Source organism: Maniola jurtina, chromosome 6, assembly GCF_905333055.1.
Source record: "Maniola jurtina chromosome 6, ilManJurt1.1, whole genome shotgun sequence".
In the NCBI taxonomy this organism is placed as follows: Eukaryota; Metazoa; Arthropoda; class Insecta; order Lepidoptera; family Nymphalidae; genus Maniola; species Maniola jurtina.
Window position 1 is genome coordinate 4,519,559 of NC_060034.1, and position 20,133 is coordinate 4,539,691.

At 36.8% G+C, this 20,133-nt stretch overlaps 2 protein-coding genes across 5 annotated transcripts; one reads left to right on the forward strand and one right to left on the reverse strand.

Annotated features, from left to right (window-relative positions):
• The first annotated feature begins 2,436 nt into the window (after positions 1–2,436).
• Positions 2,437–10,504, forward strand: LOC123866192 (high mobility group protein DSP1-like). Of its 3 annotated transcripts, none has more exons than XM_045907595.1 (8): positions 2,437–3,255; positions 5,172–5,417; positions 5,918–6,151; positions 6,563–6,775; positions 7,405–7,565; positions 8,067–8,241; positions 9,082–9,188; positions 9,809–10,504. In XM_045907595.1, the coding sequence occupies exons 1-8, from the start codon at positions 2,944–2,946 to the stop codon at positions 9,894–9,896; spliced, it is 1,536 nt and encodes a 511-aa protein (XP_045763551.1). In that variant the 5' UTR covers positions 2,437–2,943; the 3' UTR covers positions 9,897–10,504. The 3 variants fall into 3 exon arrangements, with proteins under 3 accessions (XP_045763551.1, XP_045763552.1, XP_045763553.1); XM_045907596.1 differs by having other exon boundaries at positions 5,921–6,151; XM_045907597.1 differs by having other exon boundaries at positions 2,439–3,255; positions 5,924–6,151.
• Positions 10,505–14,664: 4,160 nt separating this feature from the next.
• LOC123866193 lies at positions 14,665–17,793 on the reverse strand. 2 transcript variants are annotated; one of them, XM_045907598.1, is made up of 3 exons: positions 17,571–17,793; positions 16,913–17,121; positions 14,665–15,859 (listed from the first exon to the last, which is right to left on the reverse strand). In XM_045907598.1, the coding sequence occupies exons 1-3, from the start codon at positions 17,663–17,665 to the stop codon at positions 14,763–14,765; spliced, it is 1,401 nt and encodes a 466-aa protein (XP_045763554.1). In that variant the 5' UTR covers positions 17,666–17,793; the 3' UTR covers positions 14,665–14,762. The 2 variants fall into 2 exon arrangements, with proteins under 2 accessions (XP_045763554.1, XP_045763555.1); XM_045907599.1 differs by having other exon boundaries at positions 16,848–17,121.
• Positions 17,794–20,133: the final 2,340 nt, after the last annotated feature.

A 20,133-nucleotide genomic window follows, 5' to 3' on the forward strand; every position in this document is an offset into this window, starting at 1 on the left:
TTGTAATCGGTAAGAAGCGACATATCTAAGTATATTTTATGGAAACCACTTTTGTTGAGACTAAACTTTGGAGTAATTTACAAATGATACTATGATTGTAGATCAGACAATTTTTTAAGGACACTCATCGGCGGCCAATGGATTGATGTGCCCTTAAGATTGATGTGTTTTGTTTGGATTGATAGAAAATATGGAATACCTGCCTACCTACCTTTTGATTTTCGTCACTCGCCAATTACGTCACTCCAAGATTCTGACGGAACTGCCTCACATCATTTTCAACTGTAGCATTTATATTTATTTATATTTTAAAATATCAGTTATGATGTCTAGCCAACCTTATCTACCCAATGCTTTATTTCTTTTCTACCACAATGCCATCACCTGCAAGTGAAATACGTTATCTTTAGATGTAGGCACTATCTCCAAGTCCTACAGAATTACTAGTTTTCTTGAAAATTGCTCCTGCTTTTGAAATCTATGTTGAAATAAAAATTGAGACAATTTAAAATTAACTAGTCAGATATTTCGTTACATATTGCTTGTTTTCAATATTGTTGCAGTGATTCTTCCCAGCTCTTGTCCGATCAATTTATGTGTTTTAGTACGTTTCTATTATGGTATGTAGTTATGTACCTACTTGTTATATTAGATGTTTAATTGGTGTTTGATGATGTTTAAATTCATTATTCTAATCATCCCATTTTCATTAATACCATTGATCATATTGATCTCCTAGGTCTCGACGTCTCTGGTAACATCAACACAACCGCCACAAAAAAACTTGGCATTCCTAACAAGGTCAAGCAGTAGGTTCTTGACGCCGCGCCACCTGATTACGTTGTATCAAGCACAAGTCATCCCTATGAAGGCTCCACTAAATACCAACTAGCTGCTCTGGATGCTGTTGATTGTCGAGCTGGGAGACTCATAGGCGAAGACTCCTTTCCTGGTGAAACTTCAACTTCAACAAGTCTCGATCACCGCCGTAAGGTCGTCGGCTTATCGGTGTTTTATATATTCGAGGATATATTTCGAAGAGTGCGCACAGGAAATTTTCGATCTTGTCGCCTCTTCGCCATTTTACCACCGAACGAGTTTTCATCCTTATTCGTCAACACACCTACCATCTACACGTACGAAACATATTGTGTCATCATTCCTCATAGGCATAACTAAGGTTTGGAATACTCTTCTGCGATCTGTGTTTCCTACCAATTACAATCCGGGTATCATTAGCTATGTGTATTGCCATTCCCAAGTATGCTTATAATTTTTTCATCAATTTTTAAATTATTTATTGGATTAATCGCTTTACTTGATCGTTATCGCTATATCGCCCTCAACTCTCAAGCCCCGCTTCAGCGTGCGTTATAGAAACGTGTGACTCAATACCTACGAGTACCTTTGAAGGACCTAATGAAAATTTGCGTGACTGTCCCGTTTGACTTGATCCAGATTTTAAGGGTTTCCTTGCTTGGGGACTGCTTGTAAAAGATTTTCTGCAGCAAAGCAATCGAGAATGATTCCCTCTTTTCCAATGCCGCCTTTTTATTTAGGTATCTATAACACCCAATCTATGTAAAAGACTGAACTTAAATGTCACCAAATGTTAAAGGGAAATTTCACCTGGAAGTTGCTCCTAACGTTCCATTAGCAGGCAGGTATCTCCCCGTTCCATCAGTCTTAAACTTTCTTGGAGTTTAATGTAACGCTGAAAAGGCAGTAAGGCGTTCAGGGAGTATCAGGGTTCAATGCTTCATCCTACAGACTTCTACTAATATAGATGATAGAAGCAGTTTCCCCAAAAAAAAAATAAGTTATTCAATGTAAAAGGGCAATTTTTTTAAGTCTTTATAATATGCTCTCATCTGTTTCAATTTGTTGAAATATTGCATATATAAAAAAAAATTCTGGCCGTCACTATTTACCAGTTGGTTGCAAGGGCTTTACAATATACTAGCATAAGATTGTTCATTATGAATCTAATAATGAATGTTCTTATATAAGGGCAATCTAGGGAGATATGTATCTGAAAACAATTTAGGGAGTTATATGTAAAGACGAATATAAAAAAATCAGAGGAGTGGAAAGTATTTCAATGATTATGATTCCATCAGGACAAGATAGATTGGAATATTATGATAATTTATTTTAATATAAGTACACCTTTTAATGTCGCGCATTTTCTAGGTACCTATACCCGATTAGTTTGGAGTTTGTACCTAGGTCCTAGGTAATTAAGATAGTGTATCTTAGTTAGGTACCTAGGATGACTAAGTTCCAAACTACTAACTACTTGAATATTATTGAAAGGACTTATAATCAGTTTTTACGTTAAAATACCAATAAACTTGATAGAAACAATCAAAAATTTTGGTATAGAGGTAGAAAATATAGTAGTGTATGAGGCTGCGCTAATCGCCTTATTGACCGGTTCACGGTTGCTGGACGAGCTTGTTGCCACTTCGTGCAAGTTCGGCCTCTCTTCGCGTAGACATGGAACATTTTTAAAATGTCCGCTGCGCGTTGAGGGCACCACTGCGCACTTGTTTAGCGTCCTACTTATGCGACGTTGCCAAATGTATTGACTCAAATACGAACGAAGACAAAACGTACGCGCGTGGAGTGTTAACTTATAACCGGCAGCTTTTTTATTAATCGAACTCGAGTGTTTTCACAATTAATCCTATTCATTCTCCCATAAAATGATTTACAATAAGTAATCACTTGGATTCTTTGTGATGAAAAGCTTAGTCAGTGTTTAAAATATTAGTGTTTCAGTGAAAACATATATAGTTCTCAAGATAACAAAGGAAAGCTTAAATAACAATTAAATTTCTTTATAAAGGATATGCTTTCTAAAACGACACAAAACAAAGAATAATTAAGGCAGCTGAAGTGGAATAAAGAAACTGGTTATTCGACAGCGCCGATTGTGATATGGGGGAACGGGGCACAACGGGGGGCGCTTGGGGTGCGCGCGACGAAGCCTCGTGGTGGCCGGGTGGATCTGGTGAAATACAGCATCAACAACAATTAAATGAAGAGATTGCTAGAAGTACTGCTTCTGCAACCCATCAATTATACACCTACAAAATGACTGGTGGTTTTTCTAATAATGGTGCTGATAACTCGACGCCAAGTTTTGATTACCGTATAATGACTGGTTCTAATACACGAGAAGAATCTCCTCAACAACCATGGTGGTATGCCACAGGGTCAGTAGAATCGCAACAGACGTCATCACCCACGGTATAGTTATATAATTCATGAGTTTTTATATTAATTATAATAATGTTATGATTATTATTAAAAAAACTTATTTCCGGAATAGGGTTGTTTACGCCCATTATTTTTGCCTCTTTGTCTATGGATTTGTTATGAACATAAAAAGAGCTGAAAGATGCATTCGTTTTTGATCTCATTATTTAAAAAAATACTAAGTTAAGTTTCAATGAAATATTATTAAAGCTAGTAAAAGTATTGCATCATTACCTATTTTTTTGTTGAATTTATGTTTCACTAAACAGGGACATCAAGGATACAGTTGAGTAACTTGTCATTTGATTTTTTACATCTCTTTCACATCACTAAAAATGAAAAATGTCAAATCAAACTTTCAAGTATTGAACTTACTTACAAACAACTGTTTGGTTATTTGGTAATAACCTAAAAATCGCTTTTAAATTTCATTCCATTTTCAAAAATACGATACAAATTACGATTCACCGATTTAACCGTACCGACGTAACCCTGGGTACCGAAGGAGAATAAAAATTAAAATGGATATCTATCGATTTCGTGAAATTATTATATACGAAACAGAGTTGTTCCGAAGGATTTGGTTGTTGGTGAGATTTTGTTATTATTGTACTTAACTACCTAAGTCTATTAGGTATATTGTAGGTAGGTACATTAGGCATTTAGTTAAGGAGAATCTCACTGACTGATATTATATGACCTACACCTTAGATTAGTACTTACCTAGGTAAATGGATCTACAAACTTGAGATGTTGAATTTAGGTTTTAATTAAGTACAAAGTTAAAAAGCAATTAATGTTTAATATTATCATTTCTTTCTAATCACAAACTTCTTAGTAGAAGTTACCTAGTGGTAAGATTGCTGTAATATTTTACTATGTTGGTAGGTAGGTACTTTTTTTATTTTTAAGTACCTAGCTAAGTTTCCATGTTTCTGACTGACCATAACTTTTTTTTCTTTTTCTTCTCTGGTCTGGCTTTACACTGATTAGCCAATGTCAAGTGTGTAGTTATTTACAAGTTAGGAAAACTATATGTATAAGTATGGACTTCGTCGGTGCTGGCGCCCGCCGACATACACGCGGCGCCCCTTTAGAGCGCTTCTCAGTCAGTTCCTCGGTCAGTTCCACCACCAATAAACACCAGCGGGACACAAAAACCGGCCACTTCTAACAAAAAAACACTCCAAAAAAACACAACACGCGCGCCAACAAACGCCACCACAGACAAAGTCCGACCATAACTTATATAGGTATTTATCTTGAAAGTTAGGACCCTTGAAAAATCTCCATTTCAGGTAAAATTTTGAGGCGATTTAGTGTGCAAATAAACTATACCTAATATAAGAAACAAAAAAATTAAAAATTAACAAGGTCATGTTACATGTAATAGGATACAAATTGATTGTTTATGTGTCATGAATATGATACAAGCAGTCTGTTTGTACATCCAGTCATTCTAGCCTCATAACTATCAAAATACTGCTTTGATTATGATAAGGAAATGTGGAATCATAATATTATTATCATAGGTTTCTTCCCAAATTGTTTGTAACTAGGTACCTTGTAGGTACTTAGTTATTTAGATTCATTTTGTTAAAATACTTACCACAGTTTAGTGGTTATAGGTTATCATACATTTTTGATAACAAATAGTAATAGTTGGCCACACTCTTAGGTTGTTTTTAGGGCAAATTTTTTTGTCCAATATGTACAGAAAATGCAAAGCAACATGGGCCTTTACAAGTTAAGTTGCATTATGGATACAAATGTTTAAGCTACTTTTTAACCAACTTCAAAAAAGGATGAGGTTCTGAATTAGTCGGAATCTTACCTAAGTCCACACAATGTTCCAATAATTGTGGTCATCAGTAGCATATAATTAGATCGAAATTATTTTGTTCTAGCCCCAAAACCAGTCTAGCCCGGATTCTGATCAAAGCAATCAGGCCAACGGGCAGATCCAACAGAACCATCAGGCTCTACGGCAACAAGCCCAAGAGCAGAATCAAATCCAACAGAATCAGTTGCAACAACAGTTGCAGCAACAAAACCTGCAACAGGCCCTCCAGCACCAGAGCCAGAACTTGCAACAAACATTGCAGCACCAGCAACAAACGTTGCAACAAATGCTGCAACAACAACAACAACAAGTAAATATCAATAAGACCCTTTACTTCAAATAATTTTAATCTTTTTAGGGATCTGTAGCCAACCAGAAACCCTTCTAGCTAAGCATGTTATATGGCGTAGCGTCCGCAGCGTAGCGTCCGCAGCGTAGCTTAAAGACTCTTAGAAAAAGATAGTTATAATTTGGTAATTGCTATATATTAATCTCGCAGAAAAAGTGGTAATAAAATCTTGAAAAAGGAAATTTTTATGAAGATTTATTATTTCTTCTTTCTCATGATGTGGGGTGGGGTGTCTTTCAATAGGTCTTTAAAAAATATTGCAGATGTGCGAAAATCATTTTTTGATTCAGGGGAAAAATATACGGCGAAAAGTTTTTCTATTAGCTTTTAGTTCCTTAACGCAAAACGACCTCTGTAACAAATTATAAAAACTAATAACTTCACTTGTGATCAAATAGTATTTAAATAAAACAACCATTCATAGCCATCGAGACACTTCCTTATGTTATTATTATTATTAACAACAGCAACAGCAGCAACAACAACAACAACAACAGCAGAATAGTCAACAACAATCCATACAGTTGCAAGTGAGCCAGGCTCAGGCTCAGGCTATAGTGCAAGCGCAGGCGGCGTTGCAGCAGCAAGTGGCGCAGTCACTGCAGCAACAGCAGCAAACTCTGCAGGAACAGATACAGGCTTCACAGCAGCAACAAATACAAGCTGCGCTGCAACGGCAGTCTGCCACCTTACAGGTAAAATATAATGCTGCTGTTAATGATTACTTATCCACATTGAAACCTGCTGCAAGTTTGAACAGTTTTAATAATGTGGAACAATAATTGCAACAATCATTAAAACAAAATTTACTGTTGTATTATGTATCAATCATTTAATATACTTAATCTTTTTATTTAAGTAATAATTTATAATGTAAAGGCACATACCGCGACTATACTCTATCCATAGAGAGATAGTATAGGGATATCTCTGTAACATAATCCCATACAAATGAAAAGACAAAAAATTCAGTGGGCTTTTGAGCGACCAGCCAATCACAAACGAAACTATGCTGTATATGGTGTACTTCCTTGACCTACTAATGAATATGCAGCTAGATGGAAAAGTTAGGAAAATAAATGAAACATTAAAATGATTGTTCCCAGGAGTTACAACAGCAAGCTCAACAGCAGGCCCTCATCGCACAAGCGACCAACAAAGGCAGGATGCCGCGAGCGAAGCCATACAACAAACCACGCGGTCGAATGACTGCGTACGCGTTCTTCGTGCAGACCTGCCGGGAAGAGCACAAGAAGAAACATCCGGAAGAAAACGTTGTCTTTGCCGCTTTCTCCAAGAAATGCGCTGAAAGGTGGAATGTAAGTATTTTCCCCCTTTTCTTTTTCTGAGTAGGGTAGGGCTAGCTAGGTAGGGCTTCACCGACAACGGTAGGATGTCGCAAGCGGAACCATACAATAAACCGCGTGGGGGCATACTGCGTACGCATTTTTTGTGCAAATCTGTCAAGAAGAGTACAAGAAGAAACAGAATCGGATAAAAAAACGTTGTCTTTACCGCCTCCTTCAAAAAATGAGTTGAGAGGTGGAATATTCTATCTTGAAATAGGTTTTTAAGATTTCACTGACAACAGCAGGATCTCGAGAGCGGAGCCATACCACAAACCGCGCGGTCAATGTGTATTTGCGTTTGCGTTTTTTGTGCAGACCTGCCGAAAAGAAAATAATACCACTGGAGGTAATCTTTCTCCAAGAATTTAGATAGCATTTGTTTGCAAAATTCACCACTCGTGTTTGCTGCCTTTGCATTTTTGGCTTTAGACCTCTTACGAGCCTTTCTTTAGGTTATTCGGTTGTCTGGAAGTCTCATTCCAAGTTGAAGCTATTCAACTTGGAAGTATATAGCAGTAAAAAACAGCAGTACAAAGTCAAGTGGGGTTTTCAAGGTGGTTTATAGCTGAAACTTTTGAACCCCCTTTTGTTGTCCACAGACTATGTCAGAGAAGGAGAAGCAAAGGTTCCATGAGATGGCAGAGCAAGACAAGAAACGCTACGATCTGGAGATGCAGAACTACGTGCCGCCCAAAGACGTAAAGGTGCGCGGCAGAAAGAGACAACAACAAAAGGACCCCAACGCGCCCAAGCGATCGCTGTGAGTTTATGGTCGCGAATTTATTTCAACACTATTTTTAATACATTTGAATGAATGTTATTGTAATTAGATTCACAAAAGTAATATATTTAAATTGGCAAAACCTTGACAAAAAGCTGTTTTTGTTTATGGAAGTGATGATCACTTCATGGCAGATTACTGGTAATTTCTGATAATATATAGCTGGTTTAAAGCTTTTCCGGGTCAGCCGGGAGGTCGGGCGTTCGATCCTGGGCACGCACCCCTAACTTTTCGAGTTATGTGCGGTTTTTGTTAATAATTAATAGTAAGTAGAGTAAGCTTTAACGGTGAATGCAAACATCGCGAGGAAAACTGCACGTCTGAGCGTTCTCCATAATGTTCTCAGAGGTGTGTGAAGTCTACCAACTCGCACTTAGCCCGCGTGGTAGACTAGGGCCAAACCCTTCTCATTTTGAGGGGAGTCCGTGCTCAGTAGTGAGCCGGCGAAGGGGTGATCATGATGATGTTCTGCCTCAACAGATCAGCATTCTTCTGGTTCTGCAACGACGAGCGTTCCAAGGTGAAGGCCATAAACCCCGAGTACACGATGGGGGATATCGCTAAGGAGCTGGGCCGGCGCTGGGCCGCGGCCGACCCTGAGACTAAGTTCAAGTATGAGTCGCTCAGTGAACAGGACAAGGCGAGATATGATAGGGTGAGTTCTAATTCGGTCGCGCTAAGTTTGCAGCTCGCTGGAATGCGACGCCTCTCCCACTTACCCGCTCACCTCCCCGCGGTCGTCTTTTCGCGTCAGTACAGTTCGCATACCGTACCTAAACGTCAGTGTGACGTAATCGATGCGAGGTGCAAACTTAGCTTGACCGAATAGTATAGATAGATAGATGAAATCTTTATTGCACACAATAACATAAAAAGGAACACAACACAAAAGGCAGAAAACAGAGAAAACAATTGTGTCCAAAGGCGGCCTTATTGCTTAGAGCAATCTCTACCAGGCAACCTTTGCTGAAAGGAGAATAATACAAATAGCATTCTTAAAAATGCCATATAGCATTCTTATCAGATAAAGAAGTTTAACTTCAAAAATCTGTATATATTAGTAGTACTTTTCAATCTTGTAATTTTACACATTTCGTATGTTTATTTTACTCGTTTTGCACGAAATATTATTTTATTAACGATTTAAACCTAAACCGGAACTATGAGGACAACACTACTTAAGTTTGACATTTCTAGTTGTCAGTTTGGTCTCTAGAATTTAAAAACCGTCCAAATGCGTGTCAGACTCGACCGAGGGTTCCGTACTCTGGTATTTTTTCCCACATTTTGCACGATAAATCAAAAACTATATGCATAAAAATGATTCTAGGTCAACGGGAAGTACCCTATGGGCTTTCTTGACAGACACGATAGACAGACAGACAACAAAGTGATCATATAAGGGTTCCGTTTTTCCTTTTGAGGTATGGAACCCTAAAAATAGACTATAGTGAATATGTAAATCATTTCTGTAACGTTAGATGGTCGTTTTCAGGAGATGACGGCGTACAAGAAGGGTCCCCTAGCGCTCGTGCAGCAACAGCCGCTCAAGCCGGACGAGGAGGAGGAGATGGTGGAGTTCGGGGCCGACAACGAGTACAAGTGAGTCACTACCACAAATCACTGTACTTATGCTACCCGGTTGCGACTAAACTTCAATAATTGACTGCGCAAGACGGTGATTATTTTTTCTATTCAGATACAAATTAGGTCTTGACTATTTTTAAGTTCGCGGACTGAGGGAAAGGAGTTAGGGCGTTTGTGCATTCACTCGTATTCGTTTTCGTAAACATACATACATACATACATAGACTGCTAAAATCATAACCCTTCCTTTCGGCTTTGCCGTAGTCGGGTAAAAATACGATTCAAAGTGGTCATTTCACTCATTCGTATTTTTAACCCCCGACCCAAAAAGAGGGGTGTTATAAGTTTGACGTGTGTATCTGTCTGTGGCATCGTAGCTCCTAAACGAATGAACTGTTTTTATTTAGTTTTTATTTGTTTGAAAGGTGGCTTGATCGAGAGTGTTGTTAGCTATAATCGACGACAATCGGTTCAGCCATTTGAAAGCTTTTTTTCTAGTTTTCTTATAGAGGTTTTTTGTTTGGAAAATCATTTCCCAAACAGCTGTTCAAATTTCACGCGAGTGCGCCCACTCTAAAAAGTCGCCCTTGTAAGTTAAAAAAAATCTATTTAGCAATATTTTGTTTGTGTTTCAGGAGGACTTGGAGGATATGTAATCTGGACCCGCAACACACAGCTAATAATCTTACGCCCAGCGCAGACCAACAGAGTGACGGCGAGTAGAGTCATTATGCGTCGGGTCGCGCCGAGTGGAGTCGCAGTGCGCCGAGTCACGCCGAGTGGAGTCATAACGCGCTGGGTGATGACTAGTGCTTTGAGGATCTATTAGAGCTTTGCTCACACATTACTTAGAGTTGAAACGAGACAGATGTATGTAAATTCGTCTCATTTTAAGTCTCTCTTAGTCTGAGCAAAGGTAAAGTACGTTTTATAGATCTCAGCCTTAGTCTGCTCCATCTTTTCTTTTCTTACGCCAATTTCAATCTTAGGTCGAAGTGAATAAAGCTGAATTCAAGTTATTAAATAAGACGTTGCGACTCCACTCCACTAAGTTGTTCTGCGTTGCGTTTAAGGTGCGATTCCGTAAAAAATAACGTCATGAAAAAAAAGTGCTACAAGCCTACGCTCTATGTTAAAATTGCACGGAAAGTGTAAAAAATAGCAGTTTTTCAATGAAAGCCGCAAAGATAATCCCAGTGTTGTTGATGGTTTTTGGATTTTTGAGTTGGTTGAGAGAGAAGAAAATGCAGTCACTCCAGGCTTTTTTTACCTTTAAAACTAATAATTTCTGAATGAAACGATTGCGATAGACAGGCATAAGGTAATACACAGCAAAAATTGTGGTCTGGTAGCACTTTTAGGCCCGCCGTATATTATTAGAAACTGTCTGTCAGAAATAATGGTAAGTATTATAATAGTACATACGTAGCTAAAGTCAATAACTAGGCTGAATAGAAACTGTTAAAACGAGACAGCGCTATACCGCTGGCATAAATCTGTCTCGTTTTAACTGAAACTTAAGTCTAAGCAAAGTCTAAGTACGTAGAAGCGCTATCTCTTCATTCTTGTACGTATTCATCTTCTGTATTACTCATCGAGCATTATATTTGCCATGTAAAGTCTGGTATAATGTCATTGGTCACAAAACTTTTTATCACACTCATTTTGCGAACATAAGAAGAGTACGTCCGATCCGGCATAATTCTGATTAATCTACGGGTTCTAGTGCAGAATGCATGAGTAGAGTGTCGTCCGGCACGCGATACTTTTTTTTTCTGATCGACATTTTCTAGTACCTATGCGGTTGGCCTTAAGGACGCTATTTTTCCATTTTGGCGCTAGGATAGGATATAAAACCGCCTAATTATTTAAATTCCAGAAAGTTTTGAATAATTGTCTTTTCCCCATTTATAAATATTGAAAGTCTAGCTCAATAGGTGGTATATAACAATACCAAACTGAGAATAGGAAAGCCAATGACCTTTATCCGTCAACTTGCACTTGAAAATTACGGGTTTCAAAGAAAATCTGCACACGCAGCAATTGGTTTCTATATCATATTATACTTAAATAAGTTTTAGTGCTACAAAAACTAAACATATATTTAAAAAACATTCTTATTCAAGATAAATTTCCACTATATGGTGGCAATTCATTCCTATTCTTAGTTTGGACGCATTATTTGGTGAATTAAGGTAAGGAGCGAAACCTGCTGCGATTTCTAAATTCGAGCTTGCGAAATCTTTCAAAAGAAAAGTGTATGTTGTAGAACCTACTATAGATATACTATCGATTTTATATCGAAGTATCGATTAGATATCGATTTCAAACGGCGCACAGTGGGGCCGATCCAGGAATTAGGCGGCCAATATTATTTTCTCCCATATATGTGTTGTAAATAGGTTAAATTATATTTTTTAGTATTTTGGGAACTTATTTTTTAAAACTAACTGATGCCCGCGGCCCCGCTTGCGTATATTTTGGTTTTAAATCCTGTTTGTCGAAATTCTGATTTAAATCATGTGGAAACCATGGATTTTCTGAGATAAAAAGTAACCTATGTGCTAACCCAGGGCATAATCTATATTCATCCGAAATTTCAGCCAAATCGGTTCAGTAGTTTTACCGATAAGGAGAAACAAACGTTTTTTGACACGAAAAACAAATAATTCAATAAAGTGCCAAAACAGATTTTATTTCTGTATAAAACATAGTAAAAAACTAAAAACACTAAAACTATAATAGTAAATTAAAATCGTGATTATGATAAATTAAGAAAATATAAAAACAAAAACTATGAAAATAAAGATGCAATGGTAAATAAAAAAATACAAAAATAAACATAATGTGATTCAGATCAATCCCAAGTGTCTTCACCAGAGCTAGAGCTCAATTCATCCTTGTCAAGTTGGTCCGGTTCAGATTCCTCATGAGGACATTCTGCTGTGTTAAGTTCAGCGGAAATAAGCATTTCCAACGCTTCTTTGCTATGAGGCACATTTTTTCTTTTAGGTTTTGGCTTTATGCTCGATATTAATGGATCCGAACTTAGCAACAACCTATTAAGGCCGTCATAATTGCATTGCTCCCTTGAGCATTTTCTTGCGAAATACCGATACTGGCGAAAATGTTTGTTTCGTGCCTCTGCTGCTTCTTCGGATAGTAATCCAATAGGCAGAAGTGCATGATCCATTACAGTTGCACAATGTATTAAGATTTTATGCATTGTTGGAGACATAGGGTGCCAGGGATACAACTCAATATAAAGTTTTGTGGTCTGTTTCTATAGTGCTACGCATTTTGAGTGTTTTTCTGCGTTTACTTCTCTCACTTGAATCTTCAAACGACTTTGATGGTCTACCAGAAGAAGGCTTTTTAGGTCTCGGTATTTCGTATGTTCCTTTTAACCATTCACCATTCTTTTGAATGAAAGTATGGGCCTTTTTATGTGACTCGATCCATTTTTTCTTAAATTGAGACTTTAGACGTGAGAAATTATGTTTAACTTCCTTCTTTTGTTCATCACAATATTCATCTTGTGATAGAATATATCTCTCAAGATAAATCAATTTTGCATCAAAATCGGGCAAGTCTTGTTGTTGCATTTTAGTAAAAAGAAATCCACGTGTTACGGTGCGAGTCCCTAAAGTGCCTTTCTATTCTGGAAGCAAATAAAAACCGGTTTAAAACGAAAAAAAGAAATTTGTTAAATACGGCGATTTTCCGCTATGTACTTCATAGCCTTCAAAATATGGATTCCGCGGGAGACCGCAGCTAATCTCGATGTATTCAATTAGGGATAATAGTCAGTTTTTATTTACAATGAATAAAACCGATGGGACTCGGTGGGAAGTTAAAGTAAAACCTTTTTGAGTATCTAAAAGATGATTTTTCGACCGCAACAGAAGCATTATTTTGCAAGTCCCATAAAATATCTATTTTATCGTTATTCAAACTTTTTTATAAATGTAATATATGGGCGCTTACCTGATATAATCGACTCCATTAAGATTTTTTTCAAAAATAACTCACTAACATATAAAAATCACTTTTTAAAAAGTTGTTTTAATTGAATCAGTTAGCGCAATATGAACACTTAGAGTGACGCTCAGGTTTAGACTGATACAAAATGGTGAACACCCCTAATTAGAGGAATGGAGAGGTGGCATTATGTTCGGTGTCTACTTAATTACCTAAGGTAGTAAGTTTTGTTTGTCAATGGCCATTTTTGAGAAATCGATTTATGGCCAGCTAATTCCCGGATCTGCCCCACCGTGCGGCGTGCTATCGGTTGATCTACATCTTCCATTTAAATGGTCGTATCGTAGAGTTTTTGAATACGGGTCCACCTGCATGTTAATTTTGTAAGGAGTGTTAAATTCCTAATTTAAAATAAAGCTTAGGCGTAACGCTTACCTACGGAGTGGAGTGGAACCAAGGCGAAGCGTCATTTATATAAGAAAATGTATGCCGTAACAAGTAGTAGTAAACGTGTAGTCACATAATAAAAGTGAACAAGTGTCTCTTTTTTATCGCTATTTCGATTACAATAGAACAAAAATGAGGTACTTAAGTACTTAAAGATTGCATTGTAAAACTTACTTTATTCAGATAATATTAAAGTATAAATAACCTTAATGTAATATGTACATCCCCAATCGTGGATATTTTCACGGATACTATTTGGCGTCCTCCGCAAACTCGTCTTGTTCAGCTTTATTTATTTTGGCATCGCGGGGGCGACTGAACGCGCCCTTGCAGTCTCCATGTGTTTTCTTTTCATACCAAATTCAACCATATGACGAAGTAAATGAAGCCGAGTTTCAGTCATTAAAAGATACTGCGCCTCACCTCCACTCTATTCTGTAGGTGTGCGTTACGCCTAAGGCGTTGATTCCACTGTCTAGAGTTCTGAGTTCACAGTTCTGCATGTCGCTCTCAAAACTGACAATATCAATGCAAATACATTAAATAGTTGCTCATTAGCTCATAAAGAGTTCCAATATATTAGGTACAGTGACTAGGACATAGAACTCAAAACTCTAGAACTTTGGCAGTGGTGTCGACACCTAATAATTTTAAGTTTGAATAATTATTAGGGTTAAGCAGGTGATTCCCAAGTATTACCTATACTTGAGGGGTCTAAAAGCAAACCCGCCACTTTGCGTAGTTGACGTTTTTCCAATACTAACGAAAAACGCATATCTTTCTTTGCAGGCAAACTAATGAAGTCAAACGTCAATAGAGCTGTTGATGGCAGTAACATTATTTAAAATTTGACCTCATATCCACCCAAATAAGCTTTGTTTTCGTCAAATTTCTAAAATAAAACTTAAAAGAGGCGTTTTTGCATCTAAGTCGAAATTGTAGGCGGATTTGCAGCTCACTAAATATGAAAGGGGCGCTTTTGTATCTGACAAATTATTATGACATCATTATGCAAGATGTTACTAGCATGCTAATAAATATTGACAAAAATAAAAAAAGTGTAAAAGTAAGAAATTCAAGTATTTATTAAAAAAAAAACAGAAACATTCTAATATTATAAACATTTTGTTGAAATAATAAAAAAGAGAATATAAAAATATATTAAACGCTTAATCCAATTTCTTCGGGATAATAATTACAAAGATCGTGATTTTCATTTTCCGTATCACCATCGAGAACATTTGCATTTTCAGTATCATCAGTATTTTTCGTTATGATATTTGTGTAAAAGTTTAGTTCATCGCCATACTGGGTTTCCCAATTTTCACCAAAATGGCTTTTTAATAAATTCTTTACATCTCCAATTTTGAGTGCACTCACTTTGACTTTTCCTGCTTCTACTAAAGGAACTGAAGCTTTGTACAAACTTTTATTTTTTTTAATGACAGACTTGTAGGCTCCTAGGTCAGTATTGTAATTAACTTCACCTTTTAACAAGCATCGTTGGGGGTTATTTTTAACTCTCTTCAGATAAAAACGTTTACAGGGCAGAAATTGGAAATGATATTCACCTGGCCGCTTAAGTGTATTCATTCCCAATTCTTTCCAATTAAAAACAGAACAATCCATACCGAGCTTTGTGACTTGCCCATATTTCTCATATATATCTATATAGGACTGTGGGTGTATTATCTGTTCCATGTTCTTTACTTCTTTTTCTATTAATCCAAATACCCTATCCGCGGGCAAAAATGAGTGCCCGGGCACTGGAAATATCAGCTCTATTGTTTTAAGGTTTCTGTGAGCTTCATTTACTAGCCAATATGAGAGCATGGCAATTATGGTACTATTTTTATTTTGAGAGCCACAGCCATCTCCCATTAATCTTAGAACTTTTTTGCCTTCCAAGTTACAATTTTTAAGAAAAAAATATAAAGCTGATGCAATTTCGTTAGACGATTTTCTGTGCGTGTTTTCAGTCCAACAATTTATGTAAACATTTTCTTTGGAAATGTTCTGAGTCTCGTTTCCTTTTACTATTGTAAAATTATAGATGTACAGTTGGCGACTATAGTATGCCGACTGATCAGGCACTTTCGGTAGCACCTGATTTTTTTGACAATCAAAACTAATGGTCAATCTGCTAGGATCGTACTCCTTCAAAAACCTGTGAAAGCATTTCGCCTTCAATTTATGCAGCCTTAGTTCACCTATTAAATGGGCCTTTTTTGTAGAGTCCTGTTCATGTTTGATTCTCTCTGTAAATGATAAACATTTCGAGCATACGTCTACCCTTGGGGTAACAAAGCCAATGTTGTAAGATCTATTAAATATATTTCTAAAGAAACATTGCCGAACTTTTAAGTGCTCGTCGCATTTTTGGTTGTACATTCGCCACATTTTACGAATATTGAGTTCCGATGGAACATATTTACGTACAGAGGTAGCCGAGCGACAGTAGTGGGACTCAATACATTTAAAAGATTCTATGAACTGCATAACTGCCGTTTTTTTACCCACATTTTTGATGGATGTTCGGTCTCCACCACGATTCTCCTGAGGAGGTTTGCCAGAAGTATAATAATTTTTAGCAATTGTACGGATTCTATGTTCCGTAATGCTTAATACTCTTTTAAATATTTTTTTATTTATTTATTTTCACCACCACTTAAAACTATCATTACAGGCTAACCTAATGCGATAGCTAAGTTAAGGAGTTGAGCGTGTAAGTCTATCTATCTATTTATTCCTATCGTAACAGATAGTCCACATTGCCACCCTTGTGAGTTCACTCCGAGTACAACAAAACAGGTCGATCCGCTCCGCCACGACGTTAAGAGTACCAAGAGCGCGCGCCAGCGGCGCCTTGTTCAGCAAATTGGTGCGCCCTTGCGGCAGCGCCAGCAGCGGCGGCCGGCGCCTCCGCCACACGTACCGGTCCGGCACTCTAAGGCTCACCTGTCCTAATACGTCCGCATTAAATAACTTGCCTCTTATTATTTTAAATATATATAGAACAAGCGCGAGTTCCCTTCTAGACCTTATCTCATTGTACCCGACCATACCCAGAACAAATAACGTAGGGTACATCAATGGGTAGAATGGGTAAACCCCATAAAGCCTCATGTACAAGAACCTGACAAATTTGTTCTGCACCCGCTCTAACATAAGGCTATACTTAGCTTCATGTGGAGCCCAAACGACTGCATTACTTTCCAGTTGACATAATAATAATTTTTGACATACTTGCATTATTGTATAGGGTTTTTGGAACTGTCGAATGTAAAGTCTAGTGTGACATATCAATTCACCTCTCTTGCGCTCACCACGCTTCTTCCGGGATGGTACCTTTACCTTCATATATTTAAGTATAAAGTTGTCTTGAAAGTTTTTCTCTGGTTTAGAGTAAAAGGCCTCGCGAAACTTTCTGAGATCTTGGGATGTTAGTTTGGAGCAGTTCATTAACTTGCTCTTATGTGTACAAGAGATGGATAAATTTGGTAGATTCTTCGGCATATACCTAAAATCAAAACAATAACGAATGTTACAAGACAACATAATTGCTAGGACAAAAATCCTATGACTTCATATTTCAAAGACTGCGCTGATTTCCACCAAACAAAATAAACAATGTTATTTATTAATAAATTACCAAACCAACCCACTCAAAAGAAAACAGCCAAGTGCGCGTCAGGTAGGGTTCTATAAAATAGTATTCAATTGATACAAATTAAATAAAAAATAATGAAAATATTAAGTAATAATATAATTGCAGTATGCAATAATATAATTACTTATAATATTATTGCCTATTTTTAGTTTTCTTGGATAAAATGACAAAATAAAAGAAGTCCTGTTAAAATCGACTTTCATATTTAACTAAAGTCTAAACACTATCGCATAAACACATCCCACCAAGGTCTCAAATTGGTCTCAAAACACTATACGTAAACGCTTTGAAATCATTACCTTTCACGTTTTTTTATGTTGCGTTTCCAATGCGCAGGGTCCCTTATCCTTTTTCTGGCTCTATTTGGAGCCACTGGTGTGATGTTAACCTCCATAAGCACTCGAAAATTAATAAAAACTGGTTCTGGAAATCTAAGCGTGTTCACAGAAACTCGATCACGGCCGCCATGACAGTATGGCGCTATATTCGCATCTCATTGGCTCAATTCAACAGTGGCGCGTTTGCACCGGTGTGCCGAGTGGGAGTTGTACAAAATTATTCGCATGACTTCACCAGCGCGTTAATCGAGCTAACGTCAAACGCACCGAGAATCGTGTGCAAGTGAGTGTGTGTTACTATCGAAGCTAACCAGCCCATACGCGTTTCCTCACCGTGAATGGCGTTTATTATTTTTGTAATGTTGGCGTCGTGATATAAACCAACCAAATTTAGAATGAAATTTCTATGAAGTGATTGTATGGAAGTAGCTGTCTATCAAAATTTAACTGGTTATATCTACTCTCTATGTTTATGTTTTGAAATCATCGTCTTTGTAGGTAGGTATAGTATGTACGTCATCATTATGTATTAAAAATGAGTCAAGGGTGAGTCGGACTCGCACTCTAAGGGTTTCGTAGCATCGTACAAGATATTTTAATAATTTTACGTGGAAGACTATAAGTTAATAACAACAGCGCCATCTATATGTCATTTATAAAACTGATTATGTTTATGACCACATATTCTTTTAGAGCCTAGAAAAGTAAATTAAAAGTAGTTTTGACTAAAATACCGCCCTGCCATAATTTTTAAATCGTAGTCCTTTAAATTAAACTTGAAAAATGCAAATAAATGTCTTTAAAATTATCTCCTCACTCAACTTTCACTGTAAAAATCTATGCGACAACTTAACTATCGCGTTAGCGTCGTGTTTACTCGATTTACTTCGCGAATTGTGAAAATTTGATACTCGCACTCGCATAGTTCTTGAATCAACCAATCACGTGCGCTCACGTTGTCACTTTCGCATGCGAGTCGGTAAACAATAGTCGGTCCCGAGGACGTAAAAAACTCGCACTCACAAATTATGTTTCCACTTCTTGTCACTAGATGGCGCTATTTCAATTCCATACAAAACGCAGTTAACTTTTACGCGATCGAATAGGTTAAAAAACTCCGACTAGGCACACTGATATTAGTCTTCAAACAGGCGCTTTTGCATTTTACCGACGATTTTGACTGCAATTTAATACTGTTTAGAGGCGCTTATGGCCCAAAATGTTATTTCACATTTGTTTAGCCCGAACGTGTCTTTTCACGCATACAAATATTTGATTTTGTGAATTTTATGCAAAGAGGCGGTTTTGCTTTTAGACCCCTCACTTTATCGTTTTGTATTCGTGACCTCATTTAGTGTTATATCGGTTTAATTAATATTTTTAAAGTTACTTACATCCGATTAAAAAATCGGTGATACATTTTGTCTATCTAAATTATGTTATAGTCTGCGCGCTTAACAGTTAATGTTTCTGCAAGCGAGAAAGCAATACCTAATATGTAAGCGAGCAACAGAGAAGGATAATAATCGCAATTATTATATATATTTAATATTGATTTAATGCATTGTTATTTTATGTTTTGCTTTTTATAAATATTTGGTGCCCAGGATTTAGTAACTATTTCGTAACATTAATATTATCACTTGAAACAAAAATACGATATCGGGGTTTATCAAGTTACTCTATCTGTAAACTAAGTTAATTCGATAGGTTTAAAAGTAATGCTATCTTTTTCATAATGTTTCATGCGGAAAGGGAGAGCATTACTATAGACCTGTTAATTTACTTAAGTTTAGAGATTTGTACTAAACTCAATTTGTAACTCGATAAAGAAACGGATCGAAAACGGCGGCGCTGATCATTCCGTCTCACTTGCACACTATATTTACGTATAGTGTGTAAGTGAGAGTTAATGATTGATCCATACTCCGCTATTTTTGATTCGTTCTTTTAGACTCGAGTAACTTTGCACCGATGTCATAAATGTACAAAATCAATTTTAAAATTTAATCTTGCGTGTGTCTTTAGATCCGAATAATTCGAATTAAAGGTATAATATTTTTATATAGGAATCTATTAGAGATCTGAAGTATGTTATGGATGTTTAGGGACAGCTTAGAAGAGCTAATTTAATTTTTTGGCAAAACAAACGTCCTACCGTATAAGAAAAGCTCGACTTAATGATTTTCAAGTTATATATTTTCTGAATTACAGAATGATTTATATCAAAATACACCCTTATTCATAAATTATTACAGTGTTAATAAACATCAAGTGTAACGGAAATACTGTCACTTTTGAGGTAAAAACTAATCAAAGTAGCTATTTTATATTTATTTTGTTCTCCAAATATGCAGACGTATACACCATGGTGTTTGAATTGTTTTTATATACTTGAAAGTAAAATAAGTTCGAGCTTATATTGTTCAATTTATACTCAAGTTTTATCTAAAATCAAACATTTTGTACTCAAAATTAAGCGCGTATTTATAAAATATATTCAGAGAAAAAATATAGAATAGTT

Bases quoted from the DNA above. Each gene is read 5' to 3' on its own strand.
- LOC123866192 (XM_045907595.1), top strand. From the start codon at position 2,944: ATGGGGGAACGGGGCACAACGGGGGGCGCTTGGGGTGCGCGCGACGAA. The intron at 3,256-5,171 runs GTATAGTTATAT...ATTTTGTTCTAG, and splicing joins AACAGACGTCATCACCCACG to CCCCAAAACCAGTCTAGCCC. The intron at 5,418-5,917 runs GTAAATATCAAT...TATTATTATTAA, and splicing joins TGCAACAACAACAACAACAA to CAACAGCAACAGCAGCAACA.
- LOC123866193 (XM_045907598.1), bottom strand. From the start codon at position 17,665: ATGGAGGTTAACATCACACCAGTGGCTCCAAATAGAGCCAGAAAAAGG. The intron at 17,122-17,570 runs GTAATGATTTCA...TTTTGATTTTAG, and splicing joins AACATAAAAAAACGTGAAAG to GTATATGCCGAAGAATCTAC. The intron at 15,860-16,912 runs GTGAATTGATAT...TATCATTTACAG, and splicing joins GCGTGGTGAGCGCAAGAGAG to AGAGAATCAAACATGAACAG.